General features: G+C 51.2%; 9 protein-coding genes across 9 annotated transcripts; 4 read left to right on the top strand and 5 right to left on the bottom strand.

The window, feature by feature from the left end:
* Positions 1-2,895: 2,895 nt before the first annotated feature.
* SEPMUDRAFT_63669 (FAD/NAD(P)-binding domain-containing protein) lies at positions 2,896-4,817 on the top strand (the record flags this gene model as incomplete). The annotated part of the gene is made up of 2 exons (XM_016909647.1): positions 2,896-4,576; positions 4,684-4,817. The coding sequence occupies 2 exons, from the start codon at positions 2,896-2,898 to the stop codon at positions 4,815-4,817; spliced, it is 1,815 nt and encodes a 604-aa protein (XP_016761205.1).
* A 264-nt stretch (positions 4,818-5,081) lies between these two features.
* SEPMUDRAFT_148457 (pyrroline carboxylate reductase) lies at positions 5,082-6,213 on the top strand. The gene has a single exon (XM_016904942.1). It carries the CDS (start codon positions 5,136-5,138, stop codon positions 6,075-6,077), a length of 942 nt encoding a protein of 313 aa, XP_016761204.1. The 5' UTR covers positions 5,082-5,135; the 3' UTR covers positions 6,078-6,213.
* Positions 6,214-6,593: 380 nt separating this feature from the next.
* SEPMUDRAFT_132455 (Isochorismatase hydrolase) lies at positions 6,594-7,264 on the bottom strand (the record flags this gene model as incomplete). Its single annotated transcript, XM_016902496.1, has 2 exons — positions 6,594-6,779; positions 6,856-7,264. Coding segments are annotated over 2 exons (595 nt in total), but the record flags the coding sequence as incomplete, so codon positions are not given.
* Positions 7,265-8,631: 1,367 nt separating this feature from the next.
* Positions 8,632-11,271, bottom strand: SEPMUDRAFT_148456 (uncharacterized protein). The gene is made up of 3 exons (XM_016904941.1): positions 10,357-11,271; positions 10,013-10,291; positions 8,632-9,950 (listed from the first exon to the last, which is right to left on the bottom strand). The coding sequence occupies exons 1-3, from the start codon at positions 10,504-10,506 to the stop codon at positions 9,411-9,413; spliced, it is 969 nt and encodes a 322-aa protein (XP_016761202.1). The 5' UTR covers positions 10,507-11,271; the 3' UTR covers positions 8,632-9,410.
* Positions 11,272-12,344: 1,073 nt separating this feature from the next.
* SEPMUDRAFT_148455 (uncharacterized protein) lies at positions 12,345-13,505 on the bottom strand. Its single transcript, XM_016904940.1, has 2 exons — positions 12,992-13,505; positions 12,345-12,898 (listed from the first exon to the last, which is right to left on the bottom strand). The coding sequence occupies exons 1-2, from the start codon at positions 13,377-13,379 to the stop codon at positions 12,471-12,473; spliced, it is 816 nt and encodes a 271-aa protein (XP_016761201.1). The 5' UTR covers positions 13,380-13,505; the 3' UTR covers positions 12,345-12,470.
* Positions 13,506-14,267: 762 nt separating this feature from the next.
* On the top strand, positions 14,268-15,787 carry SEPMUDRAFT_148453 (extracellular guanyl-specific ribonuclease RntA). The gene is made up of 2 exons (XM_016904939.1): positions 14,268-15,151; positions 15,247-15,787. Exons 1-2 carry the CDS (start codon positions 14,914-14,916, stop codon positions 15,432-15,434), a joined length of 426 nt encoding a protein of 141 aa, XP_016761200.1. The 5' UTR covers positions 14,268-14,913; the 3' UTR covers positions 15,435-15,787.
* A 106-nt stretch (positions 15,788-15,893) lies between these two features.
* On the bottom strand, positions 15,894-17,043 carry SEPMUDRAFT_148452 (superoxide dismutase). Its single transcript, XM_016904938.1, has 3 exons — positions 16,935-17,043; positions 16,505-16,684; positions 15,894-16,420 (listed from the first exon to the last, which is right to left on the bottom strand). Exons 1-3 carry the CDS (start codon positions 16,945-16,947, stop codon positions 16,149-16,151), a joined length of 465 nt encoding a protein of 154 aa, XP_016761199.1. The 5' UTR covers positions 16,948-17,043; the 3' UTR covers positions 15,894-16,148.
* A 181-nt stretch (positions 17,044-17,224) lies between these two features.
* SEPMUDRAFT_148448 (transaldolase) lies at positions 17,225-18,547 on the bottom strand. Its single transcript, XM_016904937.1, has 3 exons — positions 18,449-18,547; positions 18,038-18,352; positions 17,225-17,982 (listed from the first exon to the last, which is right to left on the bottom strand). Exons 1-3 carry the CDS (start codon positions 18,485-18,487, stop codon positions 17,362-17,364), a joined length of 975 nt encoding a protein of 324 aa, XP_016761198.1. The 5' UTR covers positions 18,488-18,547; the 3' UTR covers positions 17,225-17,361.
* A 949-nt stretch (positions 18,548-19,496) lies between these two features.
* On the top strand, positions 19,497-21,203 carry SEPMUDRAFT_148447 (NmrA-like family protein). Its single transcript, XM_016904936.1, has 2 exons — positions 19,497-20,297; positions 20,360-21,203. The coding sequence occupies exons 1-2, from the start codon at positions 20,015-20,017 to the stop codon at positions 21,049-21,051; spliced, it is 975 nt and encodes a 324-aa protein (XP_016761197.1). The 5' UTR covers positions 19,497-20,014; the 3' UTR covers positions 21,052-21,203.
* The last annotated feature ends 151 nt before the right edge of the window (positions 21,204-21,354 follow it).

Here is a 21,354-nt window from a genome sequence, read left to right as displayed (position 1 = left end):
ATCTGGTGGTGAGTGCAGACGTAGTCTACATGGATGGATGCAGTTCTAGCAGAGGGCGCGCGCCGGGATGCCAGATGCTACAGTACTAGGTGCAGGCGCAGGCGCAGGGCAGGGCAGGGCAGGGCAGGGCAGGTGCAAATCAATAATTAGGTAGAACTAGAACTAATACGGTCTACCCGTCCAGTAAGGTACCTGATCATTCGGGAGACATCCACCTCTATCCTCTGCTCTCGTTCCATCACTTGACTACGAATATCAGGTAGGTGATGACAATGTAGGTCGGGTACAGATACAGATACAGGACACATCCCAAGTCGCATCGATGATGACGGGAACAATCATACCTAGTAGGAGGTATGACGTCTCACAACGGCTGCGGGCGTGTTTCGACCATCGACATCATCAGCATCATCAGCACCATCAGCATCATCAGCATCATCATCATCATCAGCATCCTCCTCCTCCTCCTCCTCCGTGCATACCTTACCTGAAATACATGTATTATGAGATCGGGATGTCCGAAGCGCGCACAGCGTCGCTCATCTTGCTGCTGTACTATTCTCGCCGTCGAGGCTGACTGCCAAGAAATATCTCCATCTTACGCGACCCTACTGGTAACGAGGTATATGTAGCTGGTAGGAGGAACCTCCTAGAGGACCTAGACTGCTCCCGCTACTCGAGATTCTGAAATACGAACTTACTAACCTCTAACCCCATTAAGCTGCTGCTTTGACTTCCTCTATAAGCAGACCCTGGGGCTGATGAGTCCTATGCCGCAACACGCGTTGCTGGTGCGGTGACTGTCTCATACCGCGCGATTCCATCAGGCTTCACCTACCAACCCCGCCATGAAGGCCAAGGGAAGGATGTACCTCAACTATCTGGTTCGTGGATGGATCGATACCTGGACGCCCTCTGCTATACAAGTCAAGATCCGAGGCCAACGCGTTGAACTTGGAAGCTGAATAGACAGCAATTGCTTTCACAAGAAGGTGTTCACGGCCTTTCCCCCGCGAACTTCGGAAAGCGTGCCAAAGCCTATCATACTGGCGATACAGCGCTTTTGGATGAACAAGGCGAACTGCATTTCATGGGCCGTCGAGACAAGCAAGTCAATGTGCGAAGCCAGCGGGTCGAGTTAGCCGATATCGAACACAACTTAGTTGATTCTGTGCCCGGTATCACATCGGCCGCCGTCATTATTGGTATGAGTAGCCCGCCCAAGACGGTTGCCTTCGTAAAGTCACGCCTTCGGAAGTCTACTAGGGAGGACATCGCTGCCCATTCACATCGTACCAGCCCTCGCTAGCTGCAGACGCTCGACTCAGAGATTGACTGCCCACATACATGATGCCTAAAACATGGAGCGCAGTCGACAAGCTTCTACTGACGACCTCGGGCAAGATGGACGAAGAAAAGCTCCAGTTGTGGACCAACGCGTTTCACGGACAAGACAAAATAATGTCCCAATAGCCACGTGGAACAACATTTGCAAGGCTGTGCAGATCTCACGTACAGATGTCTGCCTGAGCAATGGATGCAGCGACGGAGACGTCCTGACTGCAGCCTGGGCAGTTGCTATCGCTTTCGTTGGGCGGTCTGATAATGTGCTCTTCGGTCGCGTTGTCAATGGACAACGAGCTCTCACGAACAACATTGCACACGGGGATCATATCGTCGGTCCTGTGATGAACATTCTCCCTGTTCGAGTCGAGCTTCCACTACATCACAACATGGCGGACCGTGCCACAGGATTCGGAACAGGCAGACAGCCCGCCTACGAGACGTTTTTTCTGCAGTCGCGACTCAAGATACACGATCTGCCGCTTACGAGCAGCCGGATTTGGACGAGATTACGACCCAATTCGTGGCCACGGGCTTGTGGCTCGAAGTCCCCAACGTAACCGACAAGAGGAGACGCTTCACATGGGATTCGGTCGTCGCATGGCAGGACTACCGTCGCTTGCAAGCGGTCGATGATGTGCTACCTGTCTCCGACGTCCAAACCCTTTTCGACGTGAGCAATATCGCTCGAGGTTACTTGAACCCTTTCGCTTCATCATCATAGATCTATTTCGCCAACAGAATCTGCTCGATCACGAGCGACGTTCCCGCTCCCGATCTCGGGAACGCGAGCATCATAGGACAGAGAGTAGATGATGCTTGTTGTGACACTGTATCTCTGCCATTAGAGTATCTCCCCGAGAGCATTTCCTCGAGCACTGCTTAGCTCTTGGCGCAAGCTGTGGTGGCCACGATCAACATCATGTCGACCGAGCCGGACATTTTTGTTCACGAGCTCGTCTCTAGACTAGAGGAGCAACAGATATTGACATGAAAGTCCTTCGATGCAGGCACGTACCAACCGCAAACGATCGATTCCTAGATTCCACGGCATTGCGCCTTCGGGACTCTATATGTCGGCCGTGTAGCATCCTATTGTAGCGCTTGGTAGGACAGGTCGTATTCAGTATTATAGTACTTTGCTTAGCCCTAGGCTATACTACTCTAGCGCCTTGTCAATTTCTTGTAGTTTTGCTTTAATATTTCGACTACTATAATTACTACCTACTCGTATCTTCTCTTCCAGAAACGGGAACTTATACTTACCTGATATTAGTATAATAAGCTTTGTTACATACTAGGAAAGAAAGATTGCCTGCTGACTCGGCTTTAAGAGGGTAGCTCAAGAGCAGGAGGGGTTGCCCGAGGATGTCGTCCAGCTCGGCTTGCATACCTTACCTGACCAGTAGACTCTACCGGGAGGGGAGAATATAGATGTAGTGTTGTGTTATCAATGAATAATCACTCACAGACTTCACTCATCGCTGTAGGTGAATTATCTCATTATTCCAAGCTCTTGATCTGCTACAATTAATTGACCCAGCACTCGCCATGGGCCACGTGGGAGACGTCCGCGAGCTGCCATTGCATCTCGAAAGAAACAATCCGACCGCCGAACGGGATGGCCATCTCATACCCGAGGTCGACGACACAGGCTACCGGATTCGAGAGCAACCATATGGCACTAAACGCGAGGTCAAAGTCATCTTGATGGGCGCAGGCGCGTCGACGTTGAACTTTTTGAAAAAAGCAGAGGAGCAAATGTCCCATCTCACCATCACTGTATACGAAAAGAACCACGATGTGGGCGGTACGTGGTTGGAGAATCGCTATCCGGGCTGTGCTTGCGATATACCCAGTGTGAACTACCAGTTCTCCTGGGCTATCAAAATCTGGTCACAGTTCTACTCTTCCTCTACCGAGATCTGGGAGTATCTCAAAGACTTGTATACACGGGGAAACTTCATCGACAAGTATGTCAAGCTGAATCACCAGATCAACCATGCTGAGTGGAATGAGGAAAGGGGTAAATGGGTGATTAAAGCGAAGAATCTGAAGACGGGAGAGGAGATTGACGATGAGGCCGAATTCTTCATTAATGCCGGCGGAGTACTCAACAACTTCAAGTGGCCTGACATACCTGGTCTGAAGGACTTCAAGGGAAAACTGATGCATTCGGCAGCATATGACGAGGGATATGACCTCAAAGGCAAAAAGGTCGCTGTGGTGGGCGCCGGTAGTAGTGGAGTTCAGATTGTGGCGAAGATTCAGCCCGATGTCGAGCACTTGTACCACTGGATCCGCTCTCCAATATGGATCACGGCCGGCTTTGCGCAGACATGGGCAGGCAAAGATGGCGCCAATTTCGAATACACTCCCGAACAGCTCCAGTATCTGCAAAAGAATCCCCACAAGTACCTCGAATATCGAAAACAAATCGAAAATGAACTCAACCAACGCTTCAAATTCATCATCAAAGGCTCCCAAGAAGCCGCCGAAGCACGCGAATTCTCCTACGAACAAATGGCCCGTAAACTCAACCACGACGCTCGCCTCTGCGATAAAATTATCCCCAAAAACTTCAACCCGGGCTGTCGTCGTCCCACTCCTGCGCCCGGCTATCTCGAAGCCCTCATATCCCCCAACGCCACCATTTTCACCGATCCCATCAACACTTTTACCGAAACTGGCTTCATCGACCACAACGGCACACCTCACACCTGCGACGTCGTCATCTGCGCCACCGGCTTCGACACCACCTGGCTTCCCCGTTTCCCCTTTCGCGGAAAACATGGCCAAGACCTCCGCGACATCTGGACGCCCGAAGCTGGTGTAACCTCCTACCTCTCCATCGCCATTCCCCATTTCCCCAACCACTTCACCTTCTGCGGACCCTACGGCCCTCTCGGCCATGGCAGTTTTATGCCTCTGATTGAACGCTGGACGGCATACATGTTTGATATGATTCGCAAAGCGCAAATTGAAAATCTCAAATCTTTCACGCCGAAAGAGGATGTCGCGAGACAGTTTCGTCGGCATGCGGATTTGTTCTTGCAGCGTACCGCGTGGACGAGTGGGTGTCGGAGTTGGTTTAAACAGGGCAAGGAGATGGGTCAGGCGGCGATTTGGCCCGGGAGTCGGTTGCATTTTTTGCATCTGTTGGAACGGCCTAGGTATGAGGATTGGGAGATTGGGAGGTGGGATGAGAATGTTTTTGCTTTTTTGGGAAATGGTGAGTTTTTCTTTCTTTTTCTTCTTTCTTTCCCTTTTTTCTTGTTTCTACGCTGAGCTTGTTCCGTACGTCGTGTCGTATTTCATGTACTGACTGTCTTCTGATAGGGTTTGACACGAGAGAATTTGATGGGAGGGATATTACGAATTATCTTGGTTTGCTCGAGGAAGGCAAAGATGAGCAGCCTCAGTATGGCGAGGAGTTGTTGAACAAGCTTGCGGGATGGGCTATAGGGAAGTAATGTATATCGAATAGGTAAACAAATGAAATATATCAGGTAGGTAAGGTAGTCATGATTCTCCTTCTGAAGACCAGTGAGAGAGTGAACAAGTGGGCGGTTAAATAGTTCTACCGCCTTGGCGATTCTCTCGACCGCAATCTTCTCCATCCCATCCTCACCCCGACATCATTTTCATCCACCATCTTCATATCAAACAAAATGGCGGGCAGCGGCGACCTAGACTGGATCCTCAAATCTGCCCTCGCAACACAAGTCACTGCGCACGAATCATGGCTCCGAACGAAGCCAGAACTGCGACCGAAAGATGGAGGACTCACCATGACCATTCTCGGCTGTGGCACAATGGGCACTGCAATTCTCAGTGGAATTCTCGCCTCCCTCGTGCAGTCTGCAGAAGCGATGGATAATGACAAGTCTTTACCTGCCGAGCGCATCCCTTCTCGCCTGCCTTCGAGATTCTATGCTTGCGTGCGCAGCGCACGAGGCGCAAAGAGAGTGCACGACGAATTGGACAAATACAATGCAAATCTGCACGTCTTTGAAAACGACAATGTATCTGCTGTCAAAGACTCGGATGTAGTCCTCGTCGCCTGCGAACCGCATGTCGTAGACGATGTGCTCGGTGTCGCGGCGACGGGCATGCAAGAAGCATTAGAAGGTAAGCTTCTCATCAGCGTCCTCGGAGGTGTATCGGAGCATCGTCTACACCAAATCATACAAGGTGATAGCAGCAGCAGCAGGACTAGTAAAGATAGTAAAGGGACATCCTCCTCCTCCTCCTCCTGCACCATCGTACGCGCGATGCCCAATACTGCAGCAGCTATACGCGAGTCCATGACAGTAATTGTGACTTCCAACCCACCCCTCCCCGAAGAAACCGCAGATTTGGTATCCTGGATCTTCACCCGCATCGGCCAGATTATATATCTTCCCGAATCCCACATCGATGCCAGCACAGCTCTCTGCGGCTCCGGACCTGCCTTTTGCGCTCTCGTAGCGGAATCGATGGCAGCAGGAGCGATTCGGATGGGAATTCCTCGCCTCGAGGCGTATACCATGGTTGCGCAAGTCATGCGCGGCACGACGGGGCTGCTGCAGCATGGTGAGCATCCTGCGCTGCTGAGAGATAAGGTTTGTACACCGGGAGGAGGCACGGTGGCGGGTCTGCAAGTGTTGGAAGAGGGCGCTGTGCGAGGGACGATCTCTCGAGCTGTGGAAGAGTCTGCGAAGGTGGTGGGTCGAGGGGGACGGAAAGAGTGAATTTTGTTTTCTCGTATTGCCCCCCGGAGGATTGGAAGCGGGAATGATTGGATGAGTGGTGTTTGCGGATATGAGTTGAAGTTGCTGTGAGAACTACTATATTGAGTGGAGTCTACTGCTCTACTTTGAAGTACGCCGGAAGTATTGATGATCATCCCATTCATCCAATACAGTCCTGTCTCAGTCTATTGCTCAACTGAGGGGCACAATCTAATTGACCCGTCAGGGAGGAAATCTCTACAGCACGAAATAAACGACCTCTCTTTCTAGACCTCCATGCCAGACGACCTCATCTGAGAGGTCGAGAGGTACCTACATGTAGGTTAGGTCAACTTTGAAAGTATTAGTAGTGAAATCAGGCAAGTCGGGGATAAAGCAGTAGAGAATAATGATTCTGGAATCGGGAGTTCCACTTGGCCAACAACAACAACAACAACAACAACAGAAGCAAAAACTACAACATCCGAATGTTGGATCTTATCATATTTATAACCAACCAACCAAACCAAACCAACTCTACTTGATATCTTGACTCTGCACAATCGTCGCAAAAAAATCTCCCAATTCATGCATCACCATCTTCGTCACTTCCTCGCCCGTTGCTCCCGGAATATCTCGATCTCCCACCCCGTCTTCCACCACGAGAACATCATATCCCAAACGAGCGGCGTCGCGAGCAGTCGTCGAGACGCAGACGTGTGCCTATATTAGAGATGTGTAAATTAGTTTTCGGAAAAAAAAGTAAAAGAAAAGTAAAAAAAAAGGGGGAAACATATACCATATATCCCACCAAAACCACTTTCTTCCCCTCCACACCATCCTTCTTCAACAACCCATCCAACTCCGTCTCTGCAAAAGCACTCGGATGCAACTTCTTCACAACCTTCTCTCCCTCCTGTGGCCTCAACTCCTCAAATTCCTCTGCCAAATCCGTTCCAGGCGTGAAAATTGGTGCTCCGTCGGGGACTTGATGGAGAACATGCACTATCCTCGTTGCAGATGACGATGATGCAGAACGATATAATTCGAGAAGTTGGGAAATGACTTTTCGTGTCGAAGAGGCGTTTGTCACGCGGAGAGCTCCTTGAGCGTATTCGTTTTGGGCGTCGATGATGATGAGGGTGGAGTTGGAGGGGCTTGCTGTTGATGGGGGGAGGTTGAGCATTTGGCGGGCGGAGAGGGCCATGATTTTGTTTTTTTTTTCGTTCTGTTTGCGTTGGTTTTGGGAAAGGGGGAGGAGGAGGAGAAGGAGGAGGAGGGTGTGGTTATAAATATTCAGAAGGAGGTAGGATGTAATGAATGCTCTTTTTGTGGCTTTGCTTTTCGTAAGATTGATAACGATATAAGGAGCCCTCTTTTCTTTCTCTTTCTCTATATCTCTCTTCTCATCTGCTTATGTACCTAATGAGCAAGTGTGATTACAAAGCCACTTGTAGTACCTGTCATGTAACTACAGTAGTAGCGTGCCTTTGATGATGATGATGATCATGATGATGATGATAGATTCCCCCGCTCTCGATCGACAACCCACATACCCCAGATACGGTACCACATACACATGCATCCTCCATTGGAGCTAGTAACCACCAAAAGGGTTCATCTTCTTCCTCATTGAGAATAATAGTACCTGAAAGTATCCTTTCGTCAATCCTCCATCTGCCTCCCTCTTCTACAAAACCATTACACACATACATCTATATAACCCCCCCACCAAAAACCAGATATCTACCTATCTAGGTATCAAAAATCCCCCACCAAAAACTGCGCCCTCCCCTCCCCGAAAACTCCAATCCTCCTTCCCATTCCCACTCATCAAATCCTGTCCCCGTAATCCACATTCCATCTGCAACCTTTCCGCCAAAGCCGCATACAATGCCTGTTTCGTGCGAGCATCTCTTCAAATCTGAATCAACACGAAGCTGCTAGGTGCGTGCGTGCGTGTGAAACCGAGATTGCTGTCTTCGCAAATGACTTCTCGTATTGGGATATAATCTGGCGGGGGATTATGAGATAAGTAGTGGGATTGCAGGGCGGGGAGGGGAGGAATGATGAGTATATAGAGATATGAACTGTGAGTACCTACCTGATATCGATCTTGAGGAGGAGCATTGAAAATGTTGAAGAGTTCTTCTTCTTCTTCTTCTTCTTCTTTAGGGACTAGCCTGGGCTAGTTTCGTTCTCGAAGTTGAAATGCTGTCGAGTCAAGTCTAGGTGTTTCTGTAAGCCAAGTGTCACTGGCAGTGTATACATATATGACCATCACCATCACCACCACCACCACCACCACCACCAGCTTACACGGCAAGCTGCAATAAGGTACCCTGATGATCTAACACTTTTGACCAGAGAAATAATGAAGTCATTCCTGTGAAAAAGGAATCATCATCGTATTCGAAGTCGTTCGTTTCTTCTTTGCAGAAGTATAATGCACTGGTTAGGCTCTAGAGGGTAGATCCGCTATTCCACTTGATAACTACAAGACAGACAGCACCGAAAAGGAAAAGGAAAAGGAAAGAAGCAGCAAGCAAGGCTTACCATTACAATCAATAGTTACCTAGTTTACCACACATCTCACACCAGAGAGGGAGAGAGCTACCTTAACTCATCTTCTCACCTGTTCAAATTCAGACTACCAAAGAGGTGTACGTTTGTTGCTCGCTCGCTCGCTCGCTCGAGCACACAGACACACACAAAACAACAAAGCAAAGAAACTGACTGCAGTATTCGCTGTATCCCTCTCTCTCTCTCTCATCTCCTCTTGCTCCATGGCACTGTGGTATGGTCGTGCGTCACATCGAGCCAGCTAAGAATTTGGGGCTGGTGCCACGGCCGTCGCCTCCCACCGATCATGTCGGTCTGGGGTCAAGACGGGTCCATCCTATCAGAAGAAAAAAAAAGAAGAAACGCCTGTATTCGCCCACCAACAAACAGTACCGGTCTAGCCGCATCGGCACATTTGCCATTTCCACGCCTCCAAATATCTGAGAGACAAAGACTTTTCAATGTCTGCAGCCAGGAGACATCTGCGCACATGTTTCGTGGTCCTGAGGAGAGACACCGTCTTCCCGTTCCTAATCAATGCATCTTCGCGTGTGTTTCCCCAGTCAACCTCTCCTCAGTCGATTCTGCTTCGATAATTCACTTCTCGTGAACAACCGTCAACTTGTTCATATCTGAATCTTGAACGCCGGAATTTCGTTTCATCGTGACTGCTGGTAGTGCCCTTGGCATGTGTCTTTTTTTCTTCCTAATTGGTTTCTGCTGTACACGCTGCGTTTCCCGGATCGAATCCTGGCTCACAGCAAAATGTGACATTTTGAAGCGACTTGGTGATCACAACAAAATGAGGTAATTCGACGGAGCAATACCCGTATCACCATTCTCTTTCTTCGCTTGCCACCACCTTCCGGAAACATCGCTGACTTCCAAGATTTCATGCTTGGTGAAGGAGATCTCATTGGCGTCGTCGGGATTTGCTTCGTAGCTGTAGATAGCCTTGGCTCGGTACGGGTATTCTGTGGGTTGCGAGACGGAGCTCTCTCCCACACCAGTCCCGTTGTGAACGCTCAGGGCGGAGACTGCGCTCGGCTCTGATCGTAGCGGTGGTGGGTATGTGTTGTTCCTACTCTGTGCACCCGCCGTGCCGCCGGGATATCCGGTCACGGGCGATGCAGTCTCAAAGCCATGCAGGTTGTTGGAACTGTACATCTGTGGTTGTTGCGCACCATTGGAGTGGGTGGTTTCTGGTCGGTACGACTGGCGCATTGCTCTGCTATTGCGACTCGGTGCACGGTCCTTGTGTAGCGCAAACGAGTCCAGAGTCTGGCGGTGACTTGCCTGGGGCTCGGCTCCAAAGTAAAACATCCACACGATCTACAAGGTGATGATTAGTGACATGATTCGCTCCAGACGAGGGAGAGAAGGATTTCACATACGCAGTCAATGGATAGCAGGATAAAGCCGGCGGCGGCGGCCTCTTTCGGAGCTTGGGGGTAGTAGATTAAAGAGTTCACAGCGGAGGTGGTGAAGACCAGACCGGCGGCGAGGAAGCCCGTCAGTCCCACGCGATAGGTGTATATGGCGTCGGCGCCCACGACATATATCACGCCCATGATGCAGAGCAGCAAGTAGGCCAAAGTCCACCAGGAGTAGTTGGGATACTCTCCATTGATGTCGGCAATGATGGAGCTGACAAAGGCGATGATCCAGCCGGACTGTCGCGACGCGTTAGCGACCGTGTGTGTGGGCGGACCGTTGTCGCGCGTGTGCAAGTACTCACAATGCCAATACCTATCGATCCAAGCCAAAACGGATCACCTGCAATGTTGCCAAAGACGAAGCCTTTCCTGGCGGGGGCATATCTGCCCGCACCGCCCATTTCCATTTTCTGCAACGAGGGCGAATGCTGAGTGCTACCGAAACTGGGCATGGAGGATATGGTGGTGGTGGTGGTGGTGGTGGTGGTGGTGGTGGTGGTGGTGTTGTACGTAGTGTACGTAGTGTACGCGTGTGTCGAAGAGAAACAAGGCTAAGCGAGCGTCAATAGTTGGTGGAAGGTGGACGAGAAGTGGGCGGCGATTAAGGTATGCAGCCGGGATGCGCAGCAGGGCAGTCGTGTACAAAGAAAGGTGAAAGGCGGGTAATTTAGTTTTTGGCGCCGGCGCGTTCGGATTGGTGTTGCGTGATTGTGGTAAAGAGCGTGTATGATCGTGCGGACCAAGAGAGGAAGCGAGCGAGGGAGCGAGAGTGGGTGCTGCGAGCGTGTCGGTGGAGCGGTGCGGCGCGGTGAGGTGAGGAGTGAGGTGGGAGTTGGAGGAGGGAGTGAGTGTGGGTGGGTGTGTCGAGAAACAGCGCCGGGCTGTTGCCGTCGACAGAGAGAGAGAGAGACGGAGAGAGTGAGTCGAGCAGATGCTGGGTACGGGTGGTCCACTGGTCAGGCTACGCGCGGAGGGGCGGCGGGCGCAATATCCGACGATGCGAAAGAAGAGACGGTGGCAGTCGGGGAAGGGAGTAGTCGAGGAGGAGAATACGGGATTGTGGGTAGGAGGTAGTCAGGTAGGTCAGGTCACAGGTAGGCAGTAGGCAGAAAGAGAAGTGTCTCGTGTTGTCCTTTGACCTCCTAGCGTGTCGCAGTGGCCTGGTTTGATGTTGGTGAAACAGTCGACGGCAGACTTTCTCACTTCCAGAAGTTCCAGTTGTGCACCCACAACAAGACTACAAGACAACAACATACCTAGGTAATAGTGCAAAGAATGCTGGGATGAATGATGACTACTGCCCATGCTGCGACAACGGGCTAGACCACCTGCAGACTCTGCCGACACCTGTGACCCTCGTTCGCAGTCAGCGCTAAGAAGGAAAGCCCCTGTTTACTTCTGCCACCCAATTGTCCGCGGACCGCAAGAGACCACCAGGTATAATAAAGTGTCTCACTGCGCAGTCTAGACGTTTTCCATCATCATTCTTCCCTGGAGGTACCCTACCCTGAATCCAGGCGACAGCTACAGTACACTTGAGTACAGTACCTATCAGGCTATCACTATCACGACTACAGGTAGCTAGCTGCTACTACTGTACTACTCCTCCAGCACCTACATAGGGGAGTTCCATATATATGACCTCTTGCATAGGTAGTCTGCACTCATCTGCATTGCACCGGTATTATCATTCCATACTAAGGTAGATACCTACTATTATAATCATTATTATCATCATGATCGTCACGATTGTCGTGGGCATCTGTATAACTCCAACGCTCGTCGTACATGTACCTCACTAATGTACGGGCAGGTTCCTGTAGCATTAATAGAATAAGGGTAGATGAGAAGAAACCCTGCGACTCATGCACCATTACTCCACTTCCCACGCGACTACTACGGTAAACGGCACGAGCAGCAAATGTCCGACCGACTGCCTACCCGTATTGATACTACTACTACTACTACAACTACCTCCTCCTACCCTACTCCTAGGTACTGGTCAAAGGCACCTTACACGCACATCCACCTCCCCAGAAGTCTACTACCTTACTGTGATAAAAACGCATTGAACCATCTCTCATTGTGCTTGAGCATCTCAAGGCTTTGCATCAATTCGGGGAGTCCAGAAATTGACCTCGAGCACAGCCCCGACTAAGGTAGCCAAGGAACCTAGCATGAGGCCATGAGCAAGACGGATTAACAAAAAGGAGATACCTATGCAGGCCATGCTGTTAAATGACTTACGACAACGACGACGACAACGACGACAGGATGCGACAATGTGAGTAACGATATCAGTACAGGTACGTGGGATCATGTCCTCTGTTCATACATTTTGCTTCGTCTTGTTCTTTTGTTTTCTCTTTGTCTTCTTTCTCTTCTTTCTCTTCTTCCTCTTCTTCCTGCTCATCTCTCACCTCGCCTTCCCAATCGTCTCAATCGCCCGCTTCACTAGCTCCCTCGTCCCCTCCTCCTTCACCTCTTCTTGAAGACTACTCAGCCTCTGCTGCCATACCGCCCACCTCGCAGGCGAATAGCCCGTCCAACCTGCATCTTTGTGCGCAAACCCTCCCCTGGCAACATTCCCCTCGTAAGACTTCTGCTCCTTGCTCCAGCTGAGCAACGTCGGAGCAGCGTAAATGAACCACACACTCGCTGCGGCAAGAGCTGAATCAGAGATGTTGTCTTCCTCGAGTGCGTCGCGGATGGTCCAGAGGCCAAAGACGGAGAGGTCGGGATTGGAGTGCGCTTTGTCGTGGAGCTCGCTTACGAGCGTAGCTATGAATGCGTTGACGTTTGTCCATTCTTCCGATAAGGCAGGAGATTTATCGTCGGCGGGAGCTGTTGTAGCGTGAAAGTTGGACTGGTCAGTACTCTGGTATCCATGCACTGCATACATTACATTGATCAGGCACATGGTGTTGTGTGACATACCGAAATTCCACGCATCTCTCACTTGCCACCCAAACAGTGGTAGATCTTGCCACACTTTCATTCCGTGCACCACGCCATAGTCGCTATTCGCTTGTTGGCCATCTGCTCTTTTCTGCGTGAGACTGACGAGAAACGCAGCCAGAGCGGATCGTCCACCCTCGGTGTATGATGTGGCTGCAGCTCGGGACATGACAGCTATCCAGCCCTTGTACAGCTCTCCTTCGACATCATCCGAGGGACTGCTGGATTGCAGCTTCTGCTCGACGGGAGCGCAGAAGCGCTGGAGAGGACTCGCTTCAGCGGCGCCGGTTGTGAGGCCTTCGAGGGCGGCATATTGAGGTGACTGCTGCACCTTTTCTGGAGCAGCGAAGGCTGACTTTTGGGGCATACTGGAGGATGGTCTGAACGATGGGGTGACGGAGAAGGAGTGTTGTCGTCGTGTCCGGGATGGCGTGATGGTGCACGATGTCGATGCTCGTGATGATACTGCTGGTGGTTTGGAGACTGTGCGTAGAAGTAGTTGTAGTGATGAGTACTGTAACACTTTCATCCCAACTTGACCAACTTGACTACCTTACGAGTACTCCACGGGCAGCTAGACTTGCTCTCCCGCAAGGTACGTAATGACGTCTCTTGGGCCACTAGGCAGTAGGGCAAGGTACGCGACCATTGACACCATGCCACCTCCCACCTCCTAGGCTCCTACTGCCCCCGCCTGTGTTGTACCTACATTACTGTACCTCTCTATCTCCTCTTATCTCCCAGGTTTTGTTCGACGTGCAGACCGGCGCACGGCTCCGGGACCCAGATTCATCGACACCGAGAAGGTTCGTCAGCTGAAGCTCGAGGGTTGGATCATCAATCAGCATCGCCTCTGGATGCCCGTGTCGAGAGCAGGCTGCCCAGCTCGCCACACTCGTACCTGCAGCCATGGCAACTTCGCGTGTCGGGAGCAGTACCACCGCTGTAGGTGTAGGAGGTACGGTAGCTCTAGTGAAGTGCGGAGTCGGACTGCGGACTGCGGAGAGACATTGGACGGGAATGCCTTCCCCATCCAGACAAGCGCCACGCATTCCCTGCCGATCGTTGCTGACACACCATTGCACCACTCCAGCTTCGACACTTCTACTGGACGACCTCAGAACACACTACCTTGCCTCCTACCTTACTCCTGCTGTAGGAAGTATGTATTCGAATATGTCTCCCGCAGAATGAGCCGCTGCCGAGGCACTGCGGAGCTTCCACATCAAGACACGATCAACGTCGCATTCACTCAACAAGGGATACCTTCCACCATGCTCATGAATATTATACCGACGTGGCCACTCTACTCCCTACGAACCGCCCATGTGCTCTGATAACGCAACATCTTTGGCCTATCTCTGCCAAGTCACAATAAGCCCTTAAACGCGACCTTCCCTTTCAAGGCTCCTACAAGCTCAAACTACACGCGAGACGAACCTGCACCGGTATACCAGCTCAGAACTGCAGTGAAACCGGTGGTTGGCTTCATCTGCAGACGGGGGAACAGAGCAGCAACCATGGGAGACGATACGGATCGTCGGTAGCTATCTCGCGAGCCACTGACTGTACGCATCTCGCCTCGGGCCTTTTTACCGTTGTCTTGTGCGAGATAGGAAACGGGAGGAACATCTTGGCTCTGACTGGTCTCTCCCTCTCTCTCTCCCATCAGAAGCAAGAGGCACTATGTTTAGTAGATGGAACTTGGCTATCTAATATAGGAAAAGGAGGGACACTGACAGGGAGAGACGAGAAGAAGTATAAGTAAACAATCCCATTCCCTCCCTCCCTCTCTCTCACCAGGCAGCAACAACAGCAACAGCAACAGCAGCAGCAACAGCAGCAGCAGACATCCCTCTATCCATCCTCTCAGCCACCACTCCACCCACCAAACAAACAAGATGCAATTCTCCTTCCTCAGCGCCGCTCTGCTCTTCGCAGTCGGCACCATCTCCGCCCCAACCGCCCTCCCCGCTGACGGAAATGTCATTGTCACCCGTCAATCTGCAACCACCTGTGGCAGCTACCAGTACACTGCAGCCCGCGTCCGCGCCGCCTTGAACCAGGGAGTCATGTACTACAACAACGGCCAACAAGTCGGAGACAACGACTACCCTCACACGTTCAACAACCGCGAAGGTATGTCTTCTCTCTCCATCTACCTCATGCCCCAACATAGTCAATCCATCAAGCACAAAAAAAAACTAACATTTTCTGTCTCTTTCTTCTTTCAGGCTTCAACTTCGCCGTCTCTGGCCCTTACCAAGAATTCCCCATCTTGCAAAACGGAAACGTCTACACCGGTGGTTCGCCCGGTGCCGATCGTGTCGTCTTCAACACCAATGGAGCCTATGCCGGTGCCATTACCCACACGGGTGCCAGTGGGAATAACTTTGTTGGATGCAGTGGTACTTCGTTGTAGAGTATTGTGGAATAGTACCTAGAATTGATGATTGATGATTATGGTGAAATCAAAAATAAAAATAAAGAATGGGGGAAGTTACTATCTGTATGTAGTACTACCTAAGGTACCTACTACCTACTAGGGAAAGAGTGTGGTGGAGAGTGGAGATGGGAGTGGAGTGGCTGAGGTGGGGATGGGGATAGGGAGATACCTAAGGTACCTCCTAGGGTGGAGCTGTGAGATGGAATGGAATGGAATGGAATGGAATGGAATGAACAAGGATGAGATGAAAATGCTCCAGGATGTGTTTGTTGCTGTTGCTGTTGCTCGGTACCTAGATAGCACAGATCACATATGGCATTAGCATTGGCATTGGCATTTATTGACATTACCATGACCGGCTGGAGTGGAGTGACGAACTTTGAGCCTCGGGATTGTGATGGCGTGATTTCAAGTCGCTTTTATTACGAATCTTGGGTCAGAAGCATACATGTACATGTACATGTACTGTACTGTACTGTAGTGGCCAGAAGAGCATATTCAGAGGGCGCTCGAACAAGTATATGGTGCTGCGGGAGATAAGATGTGTATACCTTCGTCCATACTACATCTACAGCAATGGCTGGCAAACAGCATAGGTACCATGTCGTGCATCACCCAATATCATCTGCTTCGTCTCATCATGTCATGAAATCTTCTTCAACCACATCTACATCTTGCCAGCACAATAATCTATGCTGCAATTCCAATGACGCCACAAGCTGGACGTCCTCCAGCATTGCCCGTCTTCTTGCTCTCAGCGTGACCACCCTTTCCGAGATCATCGGTGCCGGCGTGGACAACAACAGTGCGGCCGAGAACGCTCTCGGGACCAATCAACTTGATCAGCTTGTCCTGCACAGAGCCCTTTCCATTGCCTTGTCCATCGGTCTTGAAGTTTCCGAGATCACCGACGTGGCGCTCCGTGTCCTCTGGTGCACCGTGCTCCTTGGAGTGAGGGTTGACTGCATGAGAGGGAGAGGGTGGGAAATCAGTATTCATGGTCCTGGCGAAGCGAATACCGCTATGCTATGTTGTGATACACATACAGTGAGGTCCAGCGCTGGTGCAGCCGTTGGTGTTGTCTCCGAACGCGTGAACGTGCATACCACGCTCCGCGTTGGCGTCGTTACCGGTAATGTCCCATTCAATGGTCGTGGGCGATGTCTCGCTGTCTTGGGTGAAGGTGACGGTGCCCTTGACGTTGGAGTCACCACGGAGAACGGCAACTGTAGTAGTAGTGCAATGGTCAGCGCGGAAGGTCACGGCGGTGCACCCACAGTGTCATCCCCGTGCCATTGCCATTTCTGGCCAAGTCATCACCAGCACAGCCGCGCGAGACCTTGATGAACGAGCTGGCATCAAATGAGGAGGCGGAGGCGTATGTGCCCCCGAAACGTGCTCATTCTTGCGATGGCTAGCCCCGCCGCATGGGTTCTGGCGAATGGGACACTGGTACGTCGGAGGCTAGTCACGTACCTGCTTTGACCATAGTGGCGGTGTTTTCTTTGATGGTATATGTATGGGAATGGGCTCTTTCAATGGCTTTGGCGTCGTTTGGATGGGTTTTTGGTAGATTGGGAGGAAGAGGTGGAAAGTCGATAGGAAGCAACAGCTCCGCTCGCTCGACTGAGGGGGAATCAGACGAGACCCCACTTGGCAAGGATGACGTTTTCACGGAGCGATTACGGAGTGCTACTAATCGGACCATCCACTGCCCATTGTGCGCGCGATTCGCTGGCTGGCCAAGAAATGGAACACCGAGCATGGAAGATTACGTCTTGGGTATGGTTTCATTCAAACGCTATGGACAAGCATCTTCAAATCGTTAATGCATCTAGGTGTCGTATGTCGATTCACCCTTTTTCACGAAAAAACGCCCGTCATCTCCTCCTCCCATTCCCACCTATGCGTTGATCTTTTGCTTGAGAATGTCCTTCAGGGTGACAGCGTCTGCGGCGAACTTGCTGATGCCCTCGGAGAGCTTGTGCACGGCCATGGTGTCCTCGTTGAAGTCGAAGCGGAAGTCACCCTCGTTCGCCAGGTAGCTCTTCTTCTCAATGTTCAGCGATGCAGCCGACTCAGACTCCAACTTCTTGGGGACTGCGTCGGTGCTGTTGTAGAGCTGCTCCAAGAGGTTGGGTGCAATGGTGAGGTAATCACAGCCAGCAAGCTCAGTGACCTCACCAACGCTGCGGAAAGAGGCTCCCATGACAATGGTCTTGTAGCCGAACTTCTTGTAGTAGTTGAAGATTTGTTGCACCGACTTGACACCGGGGTCATTCTCTGGAGTGTACTCTTGCTTGGTGTTGGCCTTGTACCAGTCGAGGATACGGCCGACGAAGGGCGAGATGAGGAAAGCACCGGCTTCAGCAGCGGCAATCGCCTGGGGTAGAGAGAACATGAGAGTGAGGTTGCAGTTGATGCCGTGCTTGCTCTGAAGCTCGTGGGCGGCCTGGATACCCTCCCATGTCGACGCGAGCTTGATCAGTACACGCGATTTGTCAATGCCCTCGGCTTTGTACAGCTATACCAATGTCAGCATGGGCAGTACTTTTTGCTTTGCAGCGTGTTCCACATACTTCAATCAGGTGTAGAGCCTTGTCAACGGAGGCCTTCTTGTCGAAAGAGAATCTCGCATCAACCTCTGTGGAGACCTTGCCAGGCACAATGTTGAGGATCTCCTTGCCGAATTGCACGAGGAGGTTGTCCAACGTGGCATCGACCTGTTCATCAATGCTCTTGCCGTGCTTCTTTCCGTATGCAACAGCCTCGTCAATGAGCTTCGCATACTCGGGCTTCTTAGACGCGGCGAGGATCAACGAGGGGTTGGTGGTGGCATCTTGAGGCTTGTACTTGCCAATGGTCGCAAAGTCACCAGAGTCGCAGACGACAGTCTACAGAGGCGTCGGTTAGTGTCTGCCGGGTCAAATGCCGACGGGGCCGATGTTGACAGGAGAAGGTGGTGGTGGTGGGGGAAGAGGTGTACGTACGGTGCCAGTGGCCTTGAGCTGGTCGAGAGAGGAGGTCATGATGGCTGTTTGTATGTGTGTGTGTTGTGGTTTGAAGTGGGAGTGGATTGTGGTAGTGATTGGAGTGGGTGATGTTTTGTTTGTTTCAAAAAGTTCGTTGAGAGAGTACGGGTTAGGTACTTAGGTTGTCTCGTCACGGTGGTGGGGCAAAAAAACCCTTGAAGCTTATGCACGGGGTATGACGGAGGACGGAGCTACGACGCTGGAAGACACAGTGGAAGGTGGAAGAAGAAACATGAAGCGGGCAAGAAGGGAGAGTCACGATTGGATGGGACACGGCAACAACTGCGGGCAAAAGTCGCTTTCTCGTGCGATGATGGGAAGTCCGCGGCTCGACGAGTGATGTTATTGTCGCTCTGCTGTCATTTCTGTGTCCTGTGTCCGGAGATACTCATACTGTACCTGTGCCATGACCATCCTCATGATTGAGTTCAGCCTTGCCGTGTGGAAGCATCCGAACATGGCCATGCATGCTCCCGTCTCTCTACTCTCCGACAGGGCACGATATGTATCTGCCTACACTGGACACTACAACTACCTGCTGTCTTCATGGGCTCTATTGTCTAGGTACTGTATCTACCTGCTAGAACCCTCAGCGGCAAGCCGAATGCTTCTGCAGCTGCGGTCCAATGATGCAACGGCAGAAAGCCCCTCAGCAGTCTCCTGCTGTAGCACGATAAATTCTGCCACGCTTCCCTGCCTTCATCGGACGGAGATGCAGTAGTAAACACATCCAACATGATTTCCACGTTCTATTTCTGTTTCTCGTCACTCGTGCTCAGACAAAGGAATTCCATCTGATCCAACCGGCTGCTTCCGGGTGGAGCCGGCGAATTTCAAGAATATGTAATTATTGCCCGCAAACTAGTCGCAAATGACTGCAAGAGGTGAGTCCATCTAGACGTGCTGTAGTGCTTCTCGAAGTCGTCACATCTGCCTTCAGCGGAGATGCCATAAGGGAGTCAGCTGTATGCAGGTCTAATTCCCACTGTTCGGCACCACCGAAACTCACCACCTACTGCGCACTCGCGTGGTGACAACAAAATCATGGCCTTCTGCTCATATTACACGCCAGTGGGTGAGCTCGTATCAATAATCAGGCTACTCTCCCAAATCGCCACCATCAGCCGGGTCACTACAAAAGAATGACTATCTTCTACGATGGCTGACATTCCAACATGCTTGAGAATGAGCAGTTTCTGACTGGCGACATCCTTCTCTCGTCCTCACAGACTGGCTGACAATAATGGCTTTCCTGCCCTTGACAAGACTACAGCTATGCGGTAGTGCTGGGCTATGGACGTTTACCGCAAGGCCAATGAGATCCTTGGCGGGTGTCGGCAGCGGATAGCGAGAGAAAGGGTTGCTTACTCATCGAGGAGTCACCATCACGACGAACCCAACTGCAAGATCGCAAAAGAAAATACAGGAATCGCGATTGCCATTGGGGAGCCATTCAAGGCTGAACGAAATAGAAGATAATCGCATTCCTGAGCCCTTCCTCCCTCTACTTCCGCCTCGCCCGCCATGTCCATCAAATCCGTAGTGCTCCTCGGAGCAGATGGTAATCTCGGCCCATCCATATACGCTGCTCTCCAGAAGAACGACTTCGACATTACAGTACTCAAGCGCAAATCCTCCAAGTCCAAGACCACATACCCAAAGCAAGTTAGCGTGTCCGACGAGTTCCCTGTCGATGAACTCGTACCAGTCCTCCAAGGCCACGATGCAGTCATAGTCACTATCCGAGGCAGCGACCCAGCCTTACAAAACCGCATCGCCGACGCAGCAGCACGCGCTGGTATTAAACGTGCGTAAAAGCATTGGTACCTACCTGATATACACGTAATTTTTCTTCTTACAATTTCCCAGGCTTCATCCCCGCCGACTTCGGCTCCGTAGACTCCTCTAGCCCTCTCACCCAAGACCTCGTCCCTCTCTACCGCCTCAAAACCTCCATCCGCGAACACCTCATCTCTCTCGCCTCCTCTTCGCAACAAAGCAAACAACAACAAAATTCTCTCCATGAATTCACCTGGACAAGTCTCGTCTGTGGCCACTTCTTCGACTGGAGTCTCGAATTCCTCCACATCGATCTCGCGAACCGACACATGGAAATTCTCGATGATGGGAATACTACCTGGTCGGCAAGTACACTTGATCAAATTGCGCTCGCGACGGTAGGAGTGCTGCAACGTCCGGAAGAAACGAGGAATCGCATGTTGTATATTCAAAGTTTTTGTGTGTCGCAGAATGAGGTGTTGCGGGCTTTTGAGAGGGCGACTTCTTCGAGTAGTGGTAGTAGTAGTGGAGATGGGAACGATGAAGGCGGGGAAAAGAAATGGAAGGTGACGAAATTGGACTCGAAGGTTTATCGCGAGGAAAAGGTGAAGAAGAGGGATGAGGGGGATAAGCAGGCGATTGAGGATTTGGTGTGGTTGTTGGGTGCGCTGGATGCGAATTGGGAAGACAGGAAAGATTTTGCGATGAAGGACTTGGGATTGGAGAATGAGGATTTGGATGAGGTTGTGAGGAAGATTGTGGAGAAGCAGGAGCGGGAGTAACACCGTATCGCTGCTTGCTTTGTCCTTACGTCTTCCTTGCGGGTAATATGTAGTAGCCTGAGAGCTCTGATCGCCTTTCATCAGGTCATATAGCAAGTACAACACTTGAACTACCTATGCTAGAGTACATCCATACATACATATATATATCGCCCAAAACCCCCTCCCAACTTCTTCTTACTCAATCCCTTTCAACCTTTATACCCCCAACATCCCACAGTCCAGTCCAGTCCAGTTCCAATCCAATTCAACCCAGTCCAATCGCAGCCAAAGTACCTCCTACAACCTTCCCTCCGTTACCTA

The sequence above is a fragment of the Sphaerulina musiva genome, assembly GCF_000320565.1.
Source record: "Sphaerulina musiva SO2202 unplaced genomic scaffold SEPMUscaffold_4, whole genome shotgun sequence".
NCBI lineage: Eukaryota > Fungi > Ascomycota > Dothideomycetes > Mycosphaerellales > Mycosphaerellaceae > Sphaerulina > Sphaerulina musiva.
Note: the sequence above shows the minus strand (reverse complement) of the source record. Positions and strands in the feature narration are given on the sequence as shown.